At 39.8% G+C, this 23,820-nt stretch overlaps 2 protein-coding genes across 2 annotated transcripts; one reads left to right on the top strand and one right to left on the bottom strand.

Moving 5' to 3' along the window:
- Positions 1-273: 273 nt before the first annotated feature.
- LOC149303507 (erythroblast NAD(P)(+)--arginine ADP-ribosyltransferase-like) lies at positions 274-4,369 on the bottom strand. Its single transcript, XM_089480747.1, has 4 exons — positions 4,328-4,369; positions 2,384-3,098; positions 1,759-1,794; positions 274-287 (listed from the first exon to the last, which is right to left on the bottom strand). The coding sequence occupies exons 1-4, from the start codon at positions 4,367-4,369 to the stop codon at positions 274-276; spliced, it is 807 nt and encodes a 268-aa protein (XP_089336873.1).
- Positions 4,370-16,730: 12,361 nt separating this feature from the next.
- Positions 16,731-17,711, top strand: LOC149303506 (olfactory receptor 10A7-like). The gene has a single exon (XM_089480179.1). The coding sequence runs from the start codon at positions 16,731-16,733 to the stop codon at positions 17,709-17,711; it is 981 nt and encodes a 326-aa protein (XP_089336305.1).
- The last annotated feature ends 6,109 nt before the right edge of the window (positions 17,712-23,820 follow it).

The following is a 23,820-nucleotide window of genomic DNA, read 5'->3' as shown; positions in this document are numbered from 1 at the left end:
ATCCAGCGCCCGGAATCCCAGGATTTGTCATTTGTTGTAGCACCGGAGCTCTCTGACAGAGAAGGCTGAATGTCTCACAGAACTACACATCCCAGAATTCCATAGCATTGAGCCATGGCAATTAAAGCATTGTCAAACTGCATGAATTCTGCAGTGTAAATGCAGCCTGATCCATACATACATACAAACAAAAACAATGGGAAATTTGCAGAGGCCCTCGCGAAGCTTAAGTCTTGATAGGCTGGAATCTGTGGTTGCTGGCAAGATGTGGCCTCACAAATACAGCACTGCAGAGGGAAGAGAGAAAGTGCAATCAAGTGTTAAGAAAGAGTGTGTCTGCTCTAAATACACATTGCATTATTAGCGTTATTAGAGAATGCCCTAGCTCCTGATAGAAAATTCAGGGAACCCTGGTGGTGCAGTGGTTAAATGCTGGTACTGTAGCCAGAAGGTTGTGAGTTTGATCCCAGGGCTCCAAGGTTGATTTGGCCTTCCATCATTTCATAAATCAGTAAAATGAGTACCCAGCTTGTTGGGGACCTTTGGGTTACAACTTCTTAGAGAGTGCTGAGTTCACTGGTAAGCAGTACAGAAATGTAAATGCTATTGCTAAGTGGGGGAGGGGGGTCCTTGAAAGCCACTTAATAACAAAAGTCTATCTTTTTAATGCATTAAATTTGATTTTTTTAATATATAAATAATGTGTTTATTAGGAAAAATGTGGACTGTATGCACAACCAATACAAAATAAATATGCATTTACTGTGCATTAAAAAAAACCCTGACAATGGAATAACACCAAAAGGCCTAAATCTAACTGGTAATTCAAATAGGGTTGCCAGTTCAGGATCACCTGAGACCTAGGGATGTTCCTTTGTGATGTACTGAACAGAGTTGTCCACAGCTTGTGATTTAAACATACAGACATATACACACAAAGGAGCTTATCACTCAGCATTTTAAACCAGCTCCAACCTCCTGGGATGCGGGATGGAGACGAGGATTATCGCACACTAAATCACCGCTGAATCACCAGCCACCATCAGCCCGGGTCCAAACCATGCTCTGCCACCACTTTTTAGAAGTCAGAAAGCTTTTGGGCTTCTAAAAAGTGTTGGCAGAGTGCATCTGGGGCCTGGCTAGGACCCAGGTTAATGTCCTGTTTGGAAATCAAAGGACACTTATCTAAAGAGGCTATTCTACTAGCTAAGATAGAGATTTGCACTCAGACCTTTTCTCTTGTCCAGGAGGTTTGAAATCAGGAAAGCATATTTCCAATCTGCTACCTGAAATAATTATTTCATGTTCGTTAATGGTAAAACTGCATCCACCCCATGATATTTTCTTTTTAAAGACATCAGCTGTTAGGTGTGCATTCATTATATGAATGTAATACTCATTTAAACATCATCCATAATTGCAAAATCTGTGTTTTCACATATATAGTAGAATGGACTTTACTGAGAGATATGTGTCAAATCCTCAAAACAAAACAAAAATTCCCCAGGTAAAAGGTAGGCAAGCAGGCAATTCACTGCAAAAAAAAGGCAAGGTATGTTTCATTTGCCATAATCATCCTGCAAGAAAAGTAAAGTCCACCTTTAATGTTTAGCTGATCAATTTCCACACTGTATTGTAACTCTTGGAGAACTAATGGAAAAACCTGGAAATCCTGACCATTTTCCCCCAAAGCCACTATAAAAGTTCTTTTTGTCCCTCCCCACCAGAGCTATGATCATATTTCACTGCTGCACGTACCTTGATGGTTATGACAACTCTTGGTATGGTTTGAACCTGTAAAGGAAAGAAAGAAAATAAACTCATTGCCTGGTTTCTCTAAACAGATATTCAACTTTAGAAAGGAGTGGGAAGTGGAATCCCACATTATATACTATGTTAAAAAGAAATAAGAGTAGAATTGGTGGTGTCCCCTACAGAAGAAAGATGCATCTCCCATGATTTGACTTCACTCAATTAAGATGATATTTTAAGAAGAATAACCTTCAGTATTCAATCTCCAACTGAGATTTACTTGCATTCTCCACCCTCCCATACCAAATCCAAATCTGGGGCGGGGGGGGGGGGGGGGAGGGTTTGCAGGGAAAGAGATGCTGAACTGCAATTTGTTGTTGTGTGCCTTTAGGTCATTTCCAGCTTTAACGCCATACGTCAAAGGGTTTTCTTTGCCAGATTTTTTCAGAGGGAATTTGCCTTTGCCTTCTTCCGAGTCTGAGAGAGTGACTTGACCAGGGCCACCAGTGGGTTTCCATGGCCAAGTGGGAATTCATACCCTGGTCTCTGCAGTCATGGTCCAATGCTCAAATCACTACACCACAGTAGCTCAATGGATTACTAAGTGGCTTAGTGAATTCCATTTAGTTACCTTCTCCCACAAAAATACAGTTGTGGTTGCTGCAACTTCCCATCGAAACAGCAAATACGGTCTTGTTCCTTGAGGTTTTTGTAACTGACTTGACCCTGAACATCTCATAGGGAGGGACTAACACTTCCTCCTCATGATGATAATAGGACTTATCACTTATATCAATTCCCTTACAGGTGATCAATTTGAAGAAGGTTACTGTCTCAAAGTATCTAGCCACTTCAGGATCCTCTGATGTAGAGGTAAACTGCCCGAACCGGAAGTAGCGGCCAATAGAAAATTTCACACTGGTACCCCTGTAGACTCGCTGACACCTGAATTTCTTTCCCCAGAATTTTGTTGCCCAGGTTAATAGGAAATGGAGAGACTTGAAAGGGTAGGCCTCATATTCCTGTGCTCCTTTTGCTGCTGTGCGGGTGGCAGAATTGAACTCTTTATAGAGTGGAGGGAATGCTAAAGTATATGCATAGACAGCCACTTCGGAAAGTTCTTCTAAATTCCTTGGATACATCCATGTCTGATTGTCCTGCCAGTTAAACAGGGCTTTCACCCAAGCTTCACTATACAGTGTAGATTCCTGAAGCTCACTTCGATGAAGTGAGGGCAAGAGGCTCTTCATATTTGCCATGCAGCCATTATACTGATCATCAAGAGAGGCATATGCCATGTTCAATGCAGGTTTGGGTGTATCAGTTGACTTCTTGTTGGAGTTAGTCTGAAATCAATGGATAATGGCATAACGTGAGTCATGTTGCACTCTCAGAAAACAGACAAGCAAATTCACTAATCTTAAAGTAGGCTCCCTGCTGTGTTAAACCATCAAAGAAATCTCTCCAATCCACTCTTGGATGAATGTGTCATTGTCATCACCATATGCCCTTACATGCAGTAATTTAATGTGTTAAATTAAGGGAAACAGGTTTGTAGAGATTCATCAACTGGGAGTAAAGTACATATAACCATGTGTATACATCAGTGGAAAGGCTATACAAAAGTGCATATATTATAGGAAACTTGAATGAAAATGCATTTCAATTTCCGTGGTAACTAAAAAAAACAGTTACAAGGACTATATTAGTAAAGTGATAAACTAAATGATAAACTAAGAAACCCAAAATAAATAGTCGAAATTGACAAATTGCACAAGTCAGACCATTTTATGTGTTAAACAGGTACAGGAGACTGTAGGAGCAAGAATCTAATCATACATGATTCCATTAATGCAACACTAGAAGCTGAAATATTGAGACTCTTCATGAAAAGTCTGATACAGGATCCCTATTCAGGTATTTGGTAAGCATGTTACTCCACACGTAAGTAAAGATGTACACTAGTCCAACCCTTCTGTCACGACTATCTTCACACACAGATGACAACAGGACAATAAAAGAGTCTGTTGTGCCCATGGAAACTCTTTAGATGAGGCAAAATCCTTCCCCCCCCCCCCCAATTCTTTTTGTTTAGATTAATTTTATTAGTTTTTAGTATGAACAGTCTAATTTCTAAATAATGTACAAAAAACAGAAGGAATAAAAAGAGAAGAAGAAAGAAAAAAGAAAAGGCATACAACTTATACACGGTAGGGCTCCAACCCCCCCCCCTTCTGACTGTAATGAAAAGAAAAATAAAAAAGAGGGAAATATATTATTCTACCATTAAAGATCCAGTTGCTAAAATTACTAGTAACTAAAGCCACAGATGACTACACTAGATTTCTTATTGCTCAAAAAATCCATAGAAGTTTTATAATCTTTCAAATAGTCTTTATTTTCTCTCCTAGAACCCATGTTAATTTGACCATTCGGCCTAACTCAGCAACCTTAACAATCCATTCCTCCATCCTTTCTTTCTTTCTTATACACATGGCAGGCCTCCACAGATATGGCAGCATCTCCTCTTCAGATTCTCTTGCACCCTCTTTTATACGTATGTGCACACACTTACCAATTCCTTGAATACGGTGATGGCCTTACTAGCCACAGCCATCTCTTTAGCATTGATAGGATTCCTGTCTCCAGGACTCCCACATGGTTAGCCACAGTAAATCCATTTCTCCTTCCCAAAAGATATTCACCATCCCCCTCCCCACTTTTTTTACTTTTTTTACTTTTACTAGTCACATTTCATCCAAAGGAAAGATAAGACAATGAGACTTACCTTTACAGCCATTTGAGAAGGCCAGATTAATAATGCAACTAAAACAAAGACAAGATTTTGAGGCTTTGCCATCCTAATACCCTGCATGAAACTTAAAAGTATACAAGAGATGTGTCAGGTAGCTTAAGAGGTTTGGAATAGTGAATTCTAGGAGTCAAAGTTGACAATTAAAACTCAAACTGAACTGAGAAGATTCTTTTGACAATTGACCACCTTCCCTCTTCACCCTCTGGCTGCACCCTCTTGATGCCTGTTTCTAAGAGTCTTTAACACAGATAAACATCAGGAATAAACTCTTCTGGCCACATAGCCCAAAAAACCCACACACACAAAAAAAACTACAGATAAAACAGTTGGCCCAACTGACATAAAACCACAGATTTTTTGGCTGCTAAGGAGATAACAAGACAGTTACAAAATGCATCAATAAAACAACTTTGTAATGGGATGTAGATATTGTCCGCTATTTTACCCATCTCAGTCATGTGCCTGTTTAACCTTGAAAGATCTTCTTTGTGCTATAATAGATGAGGTCAGGTCCAAGTTACTACAAGTAGACAAGCGATAAATTGCTTTGTAGCTTTGAAACATTTGACTGAGGCTGCATCCACACTGCAGAAATAATCCAGGCTGACACCGCTTTAAGTGCAATGGCTCAATGTTATGAAATTCTAGAATTTGTTAATTTGTGGCACCAGAGCTTTGTGACAGAAAAGCCTAAATATCTCACAAAGCTACCAATCCCAGAATTCTACAGCACTGAGCCATGGTAGTTAAAGTGTTGTCAACATGGATTGTTTCTACAGTGTGGATGCAACCTAGGTGAGATGTTTTAAAGGTCTGGAAGACTCTGACCATCCATACACATATACACATACATAAATGTAATCCTTATTAAATATTTGAAGATTCTGTTCAGAACTCTAATATGGCATATTCCAAAGAACTTGACAATATCCAGGCAAAAGATATCTGTAGTTCTTGAGAGATGGCATAAAAGTATGCATATACTGCATGATATCTATATATGCTATGTATTCTCATAGGTCCTGTCTATGGGATTGTTACACTGGTCTCAGTCATGTAGGATCTCAACCAATGTCTTTTTTTTCTCTGTGTTTTCTCTTTTTCCCTTTTAATGTTTTTTTCTTTGAGAATTCAAAAAACAACAGTACCAGAAATTCATTTAGGAATGTGCTTTAGATTCACATGGTCACAACTGACTCCTTATGTTTATATCACATTTCCACTTTGGAACATGTACTTTCCATCCAGATACCCAGTGACATTGTTATTGCCAAGCTTTTTTATTATTATAGGCCCCATACAGACAGGCCAAAATAAAGCTGCTTTGGGTCACTTTGGAGGTTTGCTGTTTAAATGATGCATGTGTCCAAAGAGTCCGGAAGCCATGCCAAAGCCACGCTCCAGTCCTTAGGACTGGAGCGTGGCTTTGGCGCAGCTTCCGGACTCTTAGGAGGTATGCATCATTTAAACAGCATGCCTCCAAAGTGACCCAAAGCAGCTTTATTATAGCCTGTCTGTATGGGACCTCAGATATATAAAAGTATTGTCCCAAAAAAAAAAAATGGAATGTCATTTCAATATATTGTCATTGTTAAACAATTGGAAGTCAGAGGATATTTATCAATCAACAGCAAATTATGCTAGAAATCATCTACCAGTAGAACCTGATCTACCTTCTCTGTGGCCCAGCTGCACTACATATCCAGGTCCCAAAAAATGGTAGCTATGTTTTTCTGTCAACTATATCCGTATTAGTATATAGACATGTACAACTATGGTTGTTAAACTGTATTTGATTACTGGAGTGTGTGCTACAGTGACACGTATCTTGATTCCATCCCATTTGCTTTACTGTAATGCACTCCATGTGGAGCTGCCTTTGGAAACTGTTCAGAAACTTCAGTAGATCCAAAATGCTCTGGCCAGAACGCTGATTGAGGCCAGTTATAGGGAGCATATAACTCCACAGCTAAAACAGCTTCACTGACTACCGGTTCATCTTTATGCTGAATTCAAAATACTGGTCATTAATTATTATGCCCTATATGGTTTAGGTCCAGACTATCTGAAAGACTGCTCTCTCCTCATACAAACCTGCCAGAGCTCTAAGATCTACAAAGGAAGGCTTTCTCTTGTTTCCATTACCATCACAGACTCACCTGGTGAGAACATGAGAAAGAGCCTTCTCAGTGGCTGCTCCTACCCTCTGGAATGCTCTAAGCTAGACTGGTTTCTTCTCTTTTTTCCTTTCACTGGCAGGAAAATACATTTTTGTTTAAGCAAGCTTTTAATGGTTAAGCAGGGAAGGTTATTATTTAGATGTATGCTTTACATATTTTTTTTAACTTTTGCATGCCTTTTAAATCATTTTATATTGTTTAATGTAGGGTTTTTAATTGGGTTTTTTAAATTATTGTTAGGTTTTTTTTAAAACTGAATCTCTTTGGAAGCCACCTTGTTAAATAAATAAATAAGGCTCCTGGTGCCTACCCCTAAGTATCAGGGCATGTTGGGAAATATTGTTGGAATACATAACCTTTTCAGCCCTGAGGGCAACATCCAGTGTTGCTGAAGGAAAGATACACATTTGCTCATAGGCACACCACACATGCATTACTAGCACAGAGAAAACAATGGTTTGGGGAGTGGAAACACCCAGCAATTTTGGAAACAAGGGAAGAATATTACACACACGTGTGTGCGCGCACACACACATGCACACACACACAGCTGAATGTCCAAATAGTGGCTATTCTAAACCAAACGTTTAGCAGAAAACTCTTCATGGGATGATCCGTTGAATTTCTGCAATCCCATAGCAGACCAAACAGCTAGAAAATCATGATAGATCGAGGCTGAGAGGGAAACTAGATTATATGGATGAGCTCCATGGAAATATGCCTAATTTGCCTCATTAATTCAATTTACCTTAGCACAGGGTTTGTCTGAACGGAGCACTAATGGCAGCTAGTGGCTCCAATCTCAGTCTGAATGAATGAATGAATGAGATTTTATTTATATACCGCCATTCCTTCGATCACGGCGGTTTACAAGATAATAATGAAATACAATACAGCGCAGAACAAGAAATTTACAGATAAAAATTAAACCACGAAAATCCCCCATATTAAACCATATAATAAAATACATCATTAAAAATCCATCATTCATACCTAATAATTAAAACCAGTTAAAATCAATAAACAATCTAAACAACACGCAATACACAGGAGAAGATGACAGTCAGGGCATGTGGGGGAAGGCTTGGCGGAATAAGTGAGTCTTGAGATTCTTCTTAAATGACTCCAGGGAGGGGGCCGAGCGGAGCTCATCAGGGAGAGAGTTCCAAGACTGTGGGGCCACCGCAGAGAAAGCCCTTTGCGCAGTCCCTACGTATCTCGTCTTAGGAACTCTCAAAAGTTTTTTCCCACCTGACCTGAGAGTGCGGGGCGGATTGTATGGGGAGAGGCGGTCCTCCAAGTACTCTGGGCCCAAGCCATTTAGGGCGTTATAGGTAATAACCAACACCTTGTATTGAGCCCGGAAGCGGATTGGCAGCCAATGCAGATCTTTCAATATAGGTGTTATATGGCTGGCCCTGGAACTACCAGTGACCAGCCTTGTGGCCATATTTTGAACCAACTACAGCTTCCGAGTTTGGTATAAGGGTTGCCCCATGTAGATCGCATTACAGAAATCAAGTCGAGAGGTTACCAATGCGTGTACTACTGTTTCAAGGTTCCCCCGGTCCAGGTAGGGGCGCAGCTGGCGTATCAGCCGAAGCTGATAACAGGTACTTCTAACCATCGCATCCACCTGAGTCTGGTGGTGAATCTGCTCTGTGTTTTTTTAGTAAATTCTAATGGGGTTATCCAAGATGCTGGACCTGTTTGGGGGCTTGGATAGTTTTAAAAATCAGGCTAAATTCTTTAATCTTTTCACCATCCCACTGTCATGGGAGCCACCAACTGCCACTGCAGAGCACAAAGTATCCACTATAGTTTTGGCCTAGCAAGGTCAATGGAGAGAATGGCCAAAGATGGAATGACTTGGCAAAACTTTTCCCATCTCTGTTGAGAAAAAAAGCCAGAAGTTCTGGTCTAATTTAGTGAGTGACATTGTTTCTGGGCTGTGTTTACCTGAATGCTTCTCTTACTAATTAGTGCAAATTCTCAAAGGGCCCTCTCTCCAAAGCATAAGCCAAGGCCAAACCCTGCAATTAGGCGTAATTATCAGTGCCACGTCCAGCACAATCCAAGAGGTCACATATTAGGCATGTAAGCTAACTTTGAAATAAAGTTTCCAAGTAACTGATTATTAGCAATGAGAGAGCTGATGTAGACAGAGAGAGAAATCCATTGTCAATATAACTATTGACTCTCACTCCATCATACTTATTAATATTAATAAATAAATGACATAGCCAAAGGCAAACCGAAACAGCCAGTGTAAAATTGGCTGATAAAGAAAAAGAGATTTCCAATTTTCCCATTCAGTTCACGTGACATGTTGCTGCTTAAGTCAAAGAACAAAATAGCATTCCCTCATCTTCAATACAGGAGGCCATATCTTTGCATCAAATCACAGCACAGGTGAAAGGACAGAATCCACTGTGCTACAGACACAACAGTGCATAGTTAAATCACAGTGGTATTATTCTAACTGCCATGGTTCCATCTTATGCAAGCCTAGGAGTTGGAGCATAAGAAGGGGCATTTACAATTCTCTGTCAAATATCTCTAGTGCCTACCCAACTACACAACCCAAAATTCTATAGGATACGGCCATGGCAGTTAAAGTAGAATTGTTGTGCTATAATTGTTTAGTGTGAAAGGGCCTTGGTCTTAAGACAAGTACCAAGGTATATCAATTTATATTGTGAGCATTTGGTATCTGCCGGGGTTTGGTTCCAGGACACACACACACACACACACACACCCATGAATAACAAAATCCATAGATGGTGAAGTCACATTATAAACAATACAGCTTTCTATTTCCATAAAAAGAGTTTTCTGCACTGGGAAGATGGTGTTGCACTGCCAGTAGAGAATTCTGAATTCTGCAACAACCGAAAAAGTCAGTTTTGTGGGCTTAAATTGGATTTACACCTTCATAAATTACTGATGGGATGCCAACCAACATTAGAAAATATGCCACATGCACAAATATTAGTAAAACAAATCCTCCTCAAATGTACAACCTGAAAATTAAGTGGTTGGGTTAGGGTCTTATTGGGCAGACCAGGTTGGAAATCACACAATTCTCCAGATGTTCTTGGATTACAGTTCCCATAATCCCTGGGCAATATAGCTATATACCTATAACTATATAGCTATAGCACAGTTTTAAAGCAGTTTAAATCAACTGAGAGGTACATTAAACAATTTAAAACATAAAACAATTGAAGACAATTTAAAACTATACACATGCACAGATTTGGATGGTACCAATTAGGTCCCCAAGGCTAGCTTTGTTTGTTTGCTTGGGATTTATCTATTTATTTAAAAAAAAACCTATGGCCAGAATCCTGTATAAGAGTTACTTCTTCATATGTAGTCTTACGTATGCAGGAATTAGAATTGGTCAGTTTCACAATGTCCATATCCAGTAGAGGGCTGCTGTCATAGCCAATATGCTGCCACTAACTTGTTGTCATGCCAGAAGCATTTTCTATATAATTTTCCCTAATGGAGGTGTCTGTGAATGCAATTCTTGAGCCATCCGGATTTTCCATGCAAATTTCTCAAATGCAGTGTCTGTGCACTTCGTTTTTGAGCCAAGAAATGCATTAAAAATTCAGACAAACACACAGGTCAAAGGATAAGTGTTCCAATTAGTTCAAGAAACATCTTGTAAAAGAAATGCAGTTTGGAATGGTTTGCTTAAATGTACTAATGAAACTCTCCTGTGCTGTGTTTCATGGAATGGGGGGAAAAACAATATCAATCAATGATGCTTGTAAGAGAATAAAACAAAGTCATGTCCAGATTCAGTTTGTGTTTTGAATGGTATATGAATGAATATTTATTTAATTATTGATTTATACACTGCCTTTCAGCCAAAAAGCTCCCAGAATGGCTTACATATTATTGATTTTCCAATTCCCTGGTCCTCAGGCTTACAATCTAAAAAGACATGACACACAAGAAAAAGAAGGTGCCAATGGAGAAGGGGGTTAAGGGGCTAAATACACTGCCGCTTTGGAGTGGCCTGATACCACCCTTTTCAGTGCCAGATCGGGCTGCAGCCACTACATACCACAGCCCCAATCTGGCCTTTCCCTGGCACTAAAAGGCACTGCAAAATGCTGCTCCTTTTTGCACCAGGGAAAAGATTTTGTTGCTGTTGCAGTGGCACTTTCCGGCGCTCCTTTTGGAGTGTGGCATCTGGACGCAGCACCAAAGGAGCACCATGACACCTCCTGCTGTGCCAAAGATGTCTACTGTCTCCACTAGATAGTGTGTTTATTTCAGTGAGCCCAAGTCTTCATAGCAAAAAGGTTTTGCACAATATAGCGATATGGGGGACAGAGACATATAAGTCTCAACTTAGATGATGAAGCACGCTTATCATTTCTGTCACTTCTAGTTCACTCAGAAAAAGCAGGGGAATAGGAAGTGATAGTAAGAAAGAGGTGGAGCAAAAGCATGGCCAAGCATGGGTAGATAGGGGGCCTGCTGTAAGACATTGGCCTCAAAGCGTATTCAACACTGCCAGCCTCTGGCACTGGTCCTGTTTACACATGTACACATCTGACATAGACATGGTGATAGAAACAGAAGAGACAAAAGAAAATTTGTTCCATGCAATGCATAATTAATCTAGGGAACCAAAAGCTGTTATTACTGATGGCTATTAGCTAAGATGGCTTTAGAAGAAGAATAAACATAATCCAGAGGACACATGATGGCGCAAGGTTAGTGGCCATTATATTTAAGTACAGTGCATTCGCCTCATATGCGGGCGTGCTTTACACGGCTTTCAGCATATGCTGAAAGCCGTGTAGGGAGGCAGGGGTGGCACGTCCCATAGAGAGTAAAGGGGTGTGCACCCATGGTGCATGCACACCACTGCACCGCTGCACTGCCATGCTGCTGCACTGCCTTATGCATGAGTCCCATTCATCTAAATGGGGCTCGAGCATGTGCAGAATTTGCTTTACTTGGGTGAATCCAGAATGGATCCCCTGCGAAAAGCAAGGGACACTGTACTGTACAACTTTGAGATTCAGCTACCAGATATTACTAAAAACAGTTGTCAGTGGCAACTGATGGCTTCCATGTCATTAGGAAATGGATCTGCTCCAGTGACAGGTCCAAACTTTAAGGAAGCCCCCTCAAATGCTGAACCAGTATGAGCATATGTTTGTTGATAGAGAGGAAACTTGTAATTTTAGAGAATGAAGCATGAATAATTACCATGTACAGGTTGAGTCTCTCTTATGTGGAATTGCAAAATCCAAAATACAGTTCATGATCTTTGTCAAGCCACCAAAGTGGTGAAGGTTGGAGCCAGGATGCTGGAATAGGAGAAAGTTTGGTCTGACCCAGTAGGATTCTTCTAGTGTTCCTAATGTTAAAAAACTAATTATAAAAGTAGTTTATCTGTTGTTTACCCAACTGAAGAACATTACTCCCATCTGAATACACCACTGCTGGAGCTGATGCCAATGAAAAACATTGTCTTAGCTAACAATGCCCTTTGGAGGTTAGGTTAACTAGCAGTTAACTTCATTCCATGTTCTCACACATTGACCATCTTCTGTGCACATCAGGAGGGCACTATTTCACATGACAGAAGGTCAGAACTCCCTGCTGTGATCCAAGCAAGAAAAGTACAACACCCATTCAAGGCTGTGAAAAGGAACAATACAGCTGCAAAGATGGTAACATTCCTTCATTTATAATAAACTAGAATTCTATAAAAATATATTTAGACCTGGAACTAGAAAGAGAATTATAAGATTTTCATTATAAACGCTGAGGCTGTAATCCTATACTCACTTACCTGGAGTAAGTTTCATTAAACCCAAGACAACCTACTTAAGAATAGAGATATATAGGATGGATTGGGCAGGATGGATAGGATTATAATATAGTGGTGGTTCCTTTGGTCCTTCAAAGATAGAGGTCCCTTTGGTCCTACAGGACTTTTGGACTTCAACTAGGAGAAACCACGGCTAGCTTGGCCAACAGCAAGGAATTCTGGGAACTGAAGTCCAAAACATCTGGAGAACCAAAGGTTGAGAACCACTACACTAGGGATATAATTCTACTGTAGTACTGGAATAGCATCTGATTTATGCACAATTGTAGAGAAAGGGTAAAGGATTCTGCTGCCCACTACACATTTAACAAAGTATATTGTTTACGGCTCTGGCTATATTATCTTAGAAATTATTTCAAGAACAATATGATGAAATCAACCTTGTCTATATGGGGTTTTGAGCATTTTGATGCATAACATGATATAAGAGAAAAGAATTCTTAGGGTCCATTACTTTATATTTCTAGGCTTCCAAAAATCTTGGACAAATCTTGGAAGATTAATGAGACATAACAGTATACATCTTAGAAAACTTCAAGGGAAAGCTGTATTGCTTACAATTATCTGTTTGATTATCTTACTGAGGATTACTTTATTTCAGTTATTCTGAGTGATGTGATTTGATGTGATCCGATCTTGTGTGCTGCTGAAAACATAATTTCTCTTGTGCATGTTCCATTGTATTTGAACACAGAGCCCTCGTTCAGCAGAACTTCCCAGTGAATTGTGCCCTTTCTTATTTTGTCATTTTGTCACCAGAGAGGGGTGGGGAAGAAATTCACATTCTAATAAAAACTTACCTATTTCCACTTTCTGTGCCAATACATGAACTGAAAAGCAATTATATTTTTTATCCCTGCAGTTCCAGATTTTGCAATACACTTATCTAGTTAAAGCATGCCTTCATGCAATGTATTTATTAGTTTTAAAATATACAAAATTACATTATATTGGGAGAAATTGCTTGCAAAAATGTGTGTTTGTGGGCTATACACAGTAAACAAATGGGATGAAACAGACTAGAGCAGGGAAAATAAGAGACTGAGCAAAAGCAGAATTAACACATTTGTTGGTGTCTGTATTTTGTCAGTATTTACCAATATGATGTAATGGTTTAAGCATTGAACTATGAGTCTAGAGACCGAGGTTTGAATCCGCTCTTATCCATGGAAACCCTTCTAGGTGACCTTGGACATGTCACTTTCTTTCAGCCTCAGAGGAAGGCAAAGGCAAAAACCTCACAAATCAAAAACAACTGGAAAGCACATGTCAACAATATCAACAACAGCAACCATCTGATTACACGATCAGAGTTGTCTTGCAGAATTGTGTGATTTTTGTTTGTTTTAATTAGTGGTGAATGATGATTTCCATGTGAATAAACTCCAGATTCTAGTCTGAACTGCTGAAACCCATCCACCAAGTACATTGGCGCCTTGCACAGCTCCGCCATCATCTCACCTCTGATTTTCTTTACTGCTGTTTACTTCCCTTTGTTACATTCTTGCTTGTTCTGATATTTGTCTTACTCACTGTTACTGTCTATGGTAAGGGATCTAATCAATAATATCTCCCAAAGTATTAAGATGGATGCCTAGCTTTTGTTGTCTGTGTTTTGTGCCTTTGCCCTAAGAGGAATTTACCATGGAGTTTTCTTAGCAAGATTTGTTGGGGGGTTGCCTTTGCCTCCATTTGAGGACTGTCCCAAGGTCTATGTGTTTCCATGACAGAGGACCAACCCCTGATCCCTAGAGTTGTAGTTTAGTGCTCAAACCACTACACCATGCTGGCTCTATTTCCTCATCCTTTTTGTTGAATATAGAATATAGTTTGATACATTTCTATGTTTTTCCAGATCTTCCTGGAAGAGAATCACCACCAAGCCTCTTTTAAGTTATGATGCAGAAGGTATGTGATGGTGAACTTTTGCTAGTGATAGTGAGGTACCAACTTCAGACAGGTGATGCTAGGTGTCATGAAAGGACAGAAAAATGGCAGTAATTTAATTTACTAACATTGTATTTCTACTGGCATGGGAAGTAATAGTCTCTTTTTAAAAAATATACAACTCTAATTGTAACAACTTATGGATCTTCGGTCTACACCCCTAAATAATTCATTCTTAAAAATGAACTGTCCTAGTTCTAGAACTGCACAGTAGTATACATAAAGCATCATCAGCCGGGGGGGCATATTTCTAGTGTTTACATTCTCTGGCCTCTCTTATGGCTGAAACCTTAAGACTAGGAGGTGATTTGCTGCTCTGGCAATAAAAAGTCTTCAGACAATTCTGAAAATGTATAAAATACAAAATTTAGCTTCCAGAGAAGCATCTTCCACAGTTACAAAACAGGTTGTAAATCTGAAAAAAGTGAGAATAAGCACACAGAGTTTACCAGTATTGGCTACCTCTTTGCAAGATATTTGTTTATTGCTGTGTGCATTCAAGTCACTTGAATGTCAATTCCAACTTACATTAACCCTAAAATGAACCGATCATGGGGTTTTCTTGGCAGAATATGTTTAGAGATGGTTTGCCATTATCTTTTTCTGAGGTTGAGAGAGTGTCAAATGTCCAAGATCATCCAACGGTTTTTCCATGAATGAGTGGGGATTCAAACCCTGGCCTCCAGACTCATGGTCCAATGCCCAAACTGCTACAGCATGTTGGCTGTCACAGTTTATGTATCACTCTTTAAACAAATGGCCATTAGTATATATTTTGGCAGCAAATTCTATACATCAGGTTCCTTGAGCTCTCATCTTCCCTAAGAAACATGGCAAATGGGATTAGTAAACAACTGAAGACTGGCATAGGTTGTGGGGTCCTTGTAGTACACAGAATACCACCAGTCTTCCTTCTCCGCATCCAGCAACCACTCAGTGTTTTGGCTATTTTCACTTTCCATTTCTATTTTGTCAGTAATATTTGTTTACATTTTTATTTTCTTTGTTTACATTTTTAAAAGAAGGGGAAAGATGGGGAGAAAGAGAGAAAGACTGCTTATGAAGGACAAATTCTACACATATCTTCTCTGAATTAAGTCTGATTAAGTTCAGTGGAGCTTACTCTCAGATATGTGAGTACAGGAATATAACTCCCCTCTCTTCCTTAGTGGCTGCAATTCTAGATCCACTTACTTGGGTTCAAAACCTGGGTTCAAAGCAGTGGTAGATGGTGGCTTTCCTGACAATGGAGAATCTAATCCAGATTTTAGGCTAAACAGCAAAGGAAAAGTATGAAGCTTAAAGTGCTATATTATAGAATTAAACATTCCATATTGTATTAAAAACAGCGTCTCTGCCTTTATGGGTTTCTACTTAGGTATATCTTGTGTAGCGTAGTGGTTTGAGAATTGGACCAGGATACTGGGGCGCATTACACGTGCACCGAAAGTACGTGCTGAGCACATATTAGGGTTAGAAAGGGGTGTTATTTCCGGACACCCCTAACCCTAGTAGGCGCTTGGTGTGTACAAAATGGCGGTGCCCATTCTACATGGGCACCGCCACCTTGATGTCACAGATGCCTAGCGTCCGCATGTCACACGGCGCAAATGATGCTGCCAGTGTGCCATTGGTGCTTTGGGGTGTCATTTCAGTGGCGCAAAAATAAGCTGCATTTTGCAGCTTCTTTTTTGTTGCATCCGGGAATCGCGCGGTTTGGCCGCTGCAGTTCCCGGATGCACCAACCAGCAGCGCCGGCAGACCGCCCTTTTTGGGCGGTCTGTAGAGCGCCTGGGAGACCAGGATTCAAATCCCTGCTCAGCCATGGAACCCCACTCTTTGCCTCAAATCTGGTTTTGTGCAGAAAGACACATTTCCAAGCTGAAAACCAATCTTTCTGCACAGAAAATGTCATCAGCTGTACAAAATGTCTGGCCTATGCAGTTCTTTTAAACAGGCAACATCCTGAACTGTGAACAGTCCTTGAAAACTGCAAGAACCTTTCTCATAGCAGAGAGAAAAACAGTAAAATTATTCATAGAATATGAGTATGTACTAGACATATTCATTGATACAAACTGACTGTATTTTAATTGAGTAACAAATCAGTTTATGTAGCACCTCCATTAGTTTCATTTCAAGTGGCCCACAAATGCATTAAACTCACATGCCTTCTTTACCTCTACAGATGAATCCTGACCCAAGCAGACAATGGAAGAACCAAAGCACAGTGACAGAGTTCATCTTGTTGGGATACCAAGAACATCAAGCCCTTCTCTTTATTGCTTTTCTCATCATTTATCTGGCCATTTTACTGGGCAATGGTCTGATTGTAGTGGTGACAACATGGGACCCTGCCCTGAAGACCCCCATGTACTTCTTCCTCCGCAGCCTTTCAGGGCTGGAAATGTGTTACACTTCAGTCACCCTCCCTAAGATGATGGCCAATTTGGTCTCAGGCAACCTTTCCATCTCCTTGCCAGCTTGTGCTACACAAATGTTCTTTATCCTCTTCCTGGGTGCAACAGAGTGCTTCTTGTTGGCAGCAATGGCTTATGACCGCTATCTTGCCATCTGTCTCCCTCTCCACTACATGACAGTCATGAGTCACAAGGTGCGGATAGGGCTGGTAGCTGGTTCATTCACCATCAGTCTCCCAATGCAGCTGATCCAAGTTGGACTTATCTTCTCTTTGCCTTTCTGTGGACCCAATGAGATTGACCACTTCTTCTGTGACATCCCACCAGTACTCAGCCTGGCATGTACTGATTTGTACGTCAATGAGTTGGCTGTGTATACTGAGAACATCCTCTTCGTTGTACTACCCTTTGTGCTCATCTTGGCTTCCTATGCATACATCAGCAGAACCATTTTGCGCATGCCAGCAGGCATTGGCCGTCAGAAGGCCTTTTCCACTTGTTCGTCCCACCTCACTGTGGTCAGTCTCTTCTATGGCTCTGCAATGGTTGTGTACTTGCGCCCAAAGACCAGTGATTCTGTGAGAGCTGACAAAGTGCTCTCCCTGCTCTACACAGTCATCATTCCTCTTTGCAACCCTCTCATTTACACTCTGAGGAACAGGGAGGTGAAGGCCAGCCTCAGTCGACTCTTGAGTCGGAAAGAGTTCTTCAAGGTGAATACAGGATGAGAGAAAACCAATGAGTAACTTAATGATTCACCTTGTGTAATAAGCCCTTCTTCTCAAAATTCTACCTACCTTTGAGACCAAATTGGTCCTTGACAAAGTCTTGAAGAGATTCCTTTTGCAATCATGGGCAGGGCTGACATTGGTTGGAAAGTACACTTTACTTTGAAATTACAACTCCTAGTGGCTATGCTCAGAGTTGTCATCCCAAAGAGTTGGTTTACCTAGCTATGAAAAACTCTTCTTCCACTGCCATTGCATAATTGAAGGTCATGATGTGCTTTGCTGTTGAAAATATTCTCACTTGAATTTTGAATATCCCTGAATAGAATAAGCCCTTGGTATCCACTGGTTCTTTTTTCCAGCACCCCCCATGGATACCAAAATCCATGGTAAAATGGTAAAATCAATGTGTGTGTGTGTGTGTGTGTAACCTGTTTAAAAATGGTAAAATCAAGGTTTGCTTGTTGGGATTTTTAAAAACATATTTTCAAGCTATGGATGGTTGAATCTGTGGATGCAGAATCTATTAATATGGAGGACCGATGGACTTGAATTTTGCCACAAACTGATTGTGCATCTGTCATGATGTCCAAAAATGGTGGAATCCAGCCCCCAACTTCAAAAATTAGCTATAGAAGAAAAGATGTTTCATTAAAGTTTCACAAAAGCATTTTGTTTTCTGATAAACCTAAACTCTTCTACCTTCATCTGCTCTGTTGTCCTGAATAAATGATATTTGTGCCATGTGCTCATAGAGGTTCAAGAGATCCTTTCCTACATCTTTAAAAGCCTCAGCTGCCATTTCAGACGTAGAGACCTAAAGAAGGCACTAAGGAGCTGTTTTTCCAATACAAGGAAGCCCTCACTATGGCCCCATGATAATGGGGTGCTATTTTGGGGCACCATTGAAGATATAAGTGCCTTTTAATGCTTGGCCAGTTCAGTTTTCACTGTTTTGTTTGACCTATCTTATCAGGAATCAAAACAAGTGGGAGCAGAGTAATAATTCTGCTAGAGAAGCCCTTGAACCATGAAACTGGGTTATTGTTATTATATTAAGTCAGCTCCAGTTTATGATGACTCTACCTGAGGGATTTCTTGCTAAGATATGCTCAGAGTGGGCTTGCCATGTCTTCCTCTTAGTCTGAGAGAATGTGACATAGAACTTTATTGCACTCATTTTTCGGAACGTTAAGGATACTGGAAGAGGATGCTAGTGTGTGTGCACGACAGGCCAAAAACAGATTTTACCGCATGTCAAAGTGTCCCCCAAAAGGCCCTGTTCCGTTCCGTTGCGCCTAGCCATCCTCCTTCAGTGCTGACAGGCGCCATTTTGCTTGGTTGGAAGACTTCCGACCAGAACATTTCACGCTCTGAAAAACAAGTGTGATAAAGTTCATACTTTGTCAGTTTCCATGACAAAGCTGGGATTCAAATCCTGTTCTCCCAGACTCTTAATCCAACATTCATGAATTACACGATGTTGTCTCAGGAAACTGGATACTTGGAAAGTCCATCCTTGCATGCTTTCTGCCCCACATCCCAGTACCATCCTATGCAGTTAATCAGCACATTTCTCCAGTATATTCAGGTTCTTTTTTCTGGACCACTTTCCTTCAACACCTCTTTCCTAAGCAGCTACACTGAATATTTCTCCCCAAGTCACAATTTTAATTTATTGTATTTATATGCCACTTTTCTTGGAACCAGAAAAGTTTTGGATTTCAGAGTTTTTTCAAATTTTGAAATATTTGCATATACATAAATAGCTTGGAAATGGGACCCAAGTCGAATCATGAAATTCACTTACGTTTTGTTTACACTTTTTACACATAGCCTGAAGGTAATTTTGTACACAACGTTTGCAATAATTTTGTGCATGAAACAAAGTTGGTGCACATTGAACCACTGGAAAGCAAAGTGTCACTATTTCAGCCACCCATGTGGACAGTTTTAGATTTTGGACCATTTCAGATTTCATAATTCCAGATATACGAGACTCAACTTGTATATATACAATTCCAGCCAACATTTATACAATATTATTCATTGAAGCATGTGAGGCATAAAATGACAACCTCATGGGTGGGTGAGGGCAATTATTTCCTCCTGTCCCCCCCCCCCCCCATGTGCAGTGCTTGTTATATTTTAGAAGTTTATTTCAAATATTTTCTTTCTCAGCATTTAATTGAACAAGGAAGTTTGTTCCTATGGGACTCCACACAGCCTTTTGCCGTCCTATATGTGAATAAGCACTTTATATATAGCCTGGGAAATTGTAAGTTGCTATAAAAAGGTGCCAGTGAGATCAACTTGATTCTGGGAGGAGGAATGAATCCAGAGTTGAACACAGGGGCACTTTGGCTGAGAAGAAGGTAAATGTGCCTCCTTCCTTATGGTGCTTTTCCTAGGTTAGTGAGGGAGCATAGCAGACCCCCAACTTCAGTCCATCTCTACCCCACAAAATGCACTTGTCTATTATATTAGTTGCTGTAGTTTATATATGACTGCTTATCAAACAGTACCAGCTCTGGGTCAGCAAACTGTTCTTTATTTTTGTTGCTGTTGGGCTACAGTGCTTGCCAGTAACAAAAAACATTTTAATTGCAGAACAGATTGATTCTCACATATCTGGAAATCCAAAATCCAAATATATTCCAAAATCCAAAATTGTCTGCACGGGTGGCTGAGATGGAGATACTTTTGCTTTCTGGTGGTGCAAGGCACATCAACTTTGCTTCATGCCCAAATTTATCTTAAAATATTTTATAAAATTGCCTTTAGGCTATGTGTATACAGTGTATATGAAACAAAAATGAAATTTATGTTTAGACCTGGGGCTCAGCTCCAAGAAATCACATTATGTACATATATGCAAATACAGGTATTCCAAAACTAAAATCTTAAATCCAAAACATTCCTGGTCCCAAGCATTTATATTTCAATTGCTAGGAAAAGATTATAATCCTCAGTATGATGGAAGGTGGTAGGAAAAGAAGGATGCCATATTACAGGTGGGTTGATTCAATCAAGGAAACTATGGCTCTAAGTTTGCAAGACCTGAGCAGGGCAGTTAATGGCTGGCATTATTGGAGGTCTCTCATTCCTAACATCACCATACGTCATTGCAGATTTTAGGGCAAATAACAACAGCAAATCTGCCAGGATCAGGAAGAGGTTTTTAGTATTTCTGTCTTAGGTATCAAAATGGTATGGGATGTTGTATGCCTCAGTGCTGGCTGGTGGTTTCCAGTTCTCTGGATTGAAACTTTATAAGAGTGATCCGCAGCATCTTTAAAGTTCAAGCTAAAATCCAGACCAGATTCACTGCCTGTGGCACACCTTGGCAGTGCTGCATCATTTAATGTTCTGCTTCAATTGTCCTGGGCAAACCTACTATCAACTACTATCTTCTCTCTCTCATTTCATCATTTTCAGAGCTTCAGGAAGCAAATTCAAAGCAGGGAAGACAGCAAGGTCCACTCTGATAAGTATAGTTCATAAGAACCTCAGAGGATAGTAGAGAGAAGATAATGAGCTGATAACAGAGAAATTATTTAGATCCATGTATCATATAACTGAATTGGGAGACTTATATGTTGAAATCAGAATATAGGTTTGCAGGAGAGGTTCTATGGCTGAAAGTACATTTGGTAACAACCAAGAGAGCTGCTTTCTATTTATCATTGCCACAACATGGCTTTTTTTGGAATTTGCTCTTCAGGTTCTTAATCCAGCTTCCACCATTAGCAGGTAAGGTTGTCTGGTTTTACCAAAGATTTATTAGCATGTAGTTTGTTTTGAAGTTGGGTATGAAATGGAGAGAATGTATTGCTGTTCTTTAGGAAAGAAAACAGGAATTATGAAATAGATATCAACTCAGCATCCAAACATATATGTTGTTGCTTTCTTCAAAGTTTGATGTGTTAAACAAAAATAAACCAGGGCATGATTGAGAGTGATCTATGCTGTCTTTAAACTAGAAATGCAAAGATCATGGGTGGATAGATGAACTTCTTTACATTTTTTAATATGTATCTGTATTCATTTTCATACACAATGTCATTTTCACACAAAGTATCTTCTACACATTTTCAAGACAGTATTACTTCGTTTAGCTTCATCTTTAGGAAACTTCAAATTTCCACTATTCCTATCACCTTACATAATGTCATAATACTTATACTTCCTTTATAGAATGTTAAAGCATGTTAATCAAATATAATTAAACCTTCACCTTCCATTCTTCTATCCCCTTAACCTAGCCTTATAACACCTCTTGCTAGTATTGTATAGTATTTTTGGATGAAAGTCTATAATCTAAATGTATAAATCTAAATCTAAATTTAAATATATAAATCTATACATCTATTCCGTGCGAATAATGATCTCTGTTCTAGATTCCTTTCTTATTCTAATGTTTCCCTAAGCATCTCTCTTTCATTCTTTCCTTCTACTTAACTCTTATTGTCCCCCCTTGCACTTCCTACTCTTCCTTTCCTCTCAAAAAGCCACTTCTTTTCCTACCTTTCTTTCCTCCAGCCTTCTCACACTCCCTCTTACTGTCATACACTTACTCTTACCTTCTACTACTTACTTCTACCTTCCTATCTAAAGTCCCCTTCTTCTTTATTGCAATTTCAAGCATGGGTAGATATAATTCTTTCTCAGATAAACTTATTTGTGTTGAGGGCCATATTTCTTCATCGGTAATCTTCCAGGGGCCACATGGCATGAAGCTTTTGGCTGGTGCAAGCTAAAATAGGTGAACCTATTCCATGTACTGCCTCACCCACCCTTTCTGCTTATCTACAGTGTTGCTGGGAAAGGAGTGATGCACTGTTCCAAGTTCGAAACTGATCATAAATGTAGAGGGCTTTTGAAATTAAACCATAAGCTGAATGCAATCACTCCAAAAACTGCATGCATCCCTTTGTCTCCTGGTTGCCTACCTCAGAAGGAAACATGGCTTATCCACAGTTTAACATGTTACAAGTGTCTTCCAGCAGTTTGACAAGTATTATTGGGCTTTTTTTCCCCTGGAGTTCAAATGTTTTTTGAGTTTTTCCAACTCTATTGCATCTTTTAGGAAATGGTTTGCTGTATTAGGTTAGGTGGAAAGTGAAGTTCATCCCTTTCCCTCATAATAGCTTTTTTTTAAATTACATTCTTTTTGTGTCTAGCTCATTTTAAATCTATGCAGCTTAAAAGGCCATGCTCAGAACAGTTTTGCCATATGTGGAAGTGGACAGGAGGAAGCAAATAGAAACACAGTGGATATGGCTGATCACCAGGAGACTAAGGTTGCTACCATATTGCAGAATTAATCAAATCCTAGAATTCCATAGCATTGAGCCATGGCAAAGGAGTGTCAAACTGCATTAATTCTGCAATACAGATGCAGCCTCAGAAAAAATGTAATGGAGGAAAGGGTTATTAAGCCACTTTAATGCTTGTAACATTTATTTATACCTTAAATTGCATGTTAGCTTCAGCTGTAGCTTAGATCCCTTGTGACTATTCCAGAGAACAGAAAAATCTAAGGCTTTAGACTACTGTTCTGCTCCTAAGGCCCACCTATCTCCAACGTAATGGTGAAGCTAGAACTAACGACAGCATAAGATGCCATGTAATATCCTATCTATACAGGCATCCGGACTGCAGAAATAACCTGGTTTCACATCACTTTAACTGCCATGGCTCAATGCTATGGAATTACAGGAAATGTAGCTTGTTGTGGCACCAGAGTTCTTTGACAGAAGGTCAAATATATCACAAAACAATGTTGACAAAGTTGGCTAAAATAGAATGTTGTAAATTTCAAGATTACAGCTGCATCTGCATTGCAGAAATAATGTAGTTTGACACCACCTTAACTGCCATGGCTCCATGTTATGGAATTTTAAGAATTGTAATTTTATGAGACATGTAGCCTTCTCTGGCAGAGAGCTCCAGTACCACAACAAACTATAATTCCTAGAATCCCATAGCATCAATCCATGGCAAAGTGGCCTCAACCTGGATTATTTCTTCAGTGCAGATGCCGCCTCTATTTCCTAAATGATGCATTTGTTAAGGGTGCAGCTAGGGTTGTCAAGTGCCATAAGAC

The sequence above is a fragment of the Sceloporus occidentalis genome, unplaced genomic scaffold (assembly GCF_023333645.1).
Source record: "Sceloporus occidentalis isolate IW3139 unplaced genomic scaffold, rSceOcc1.0.p SCAF_14, whole genome shotgun sequence".
NCBI lineage: Eukaryota > Metazoa > Chordata > Lepidosauria > Squamata > Phrynosomatidae > Sceloporus > Sceloporus occidentalis.
This window is presented reverse-complemented; position numbering and strand designations above follow the sequence as displayed.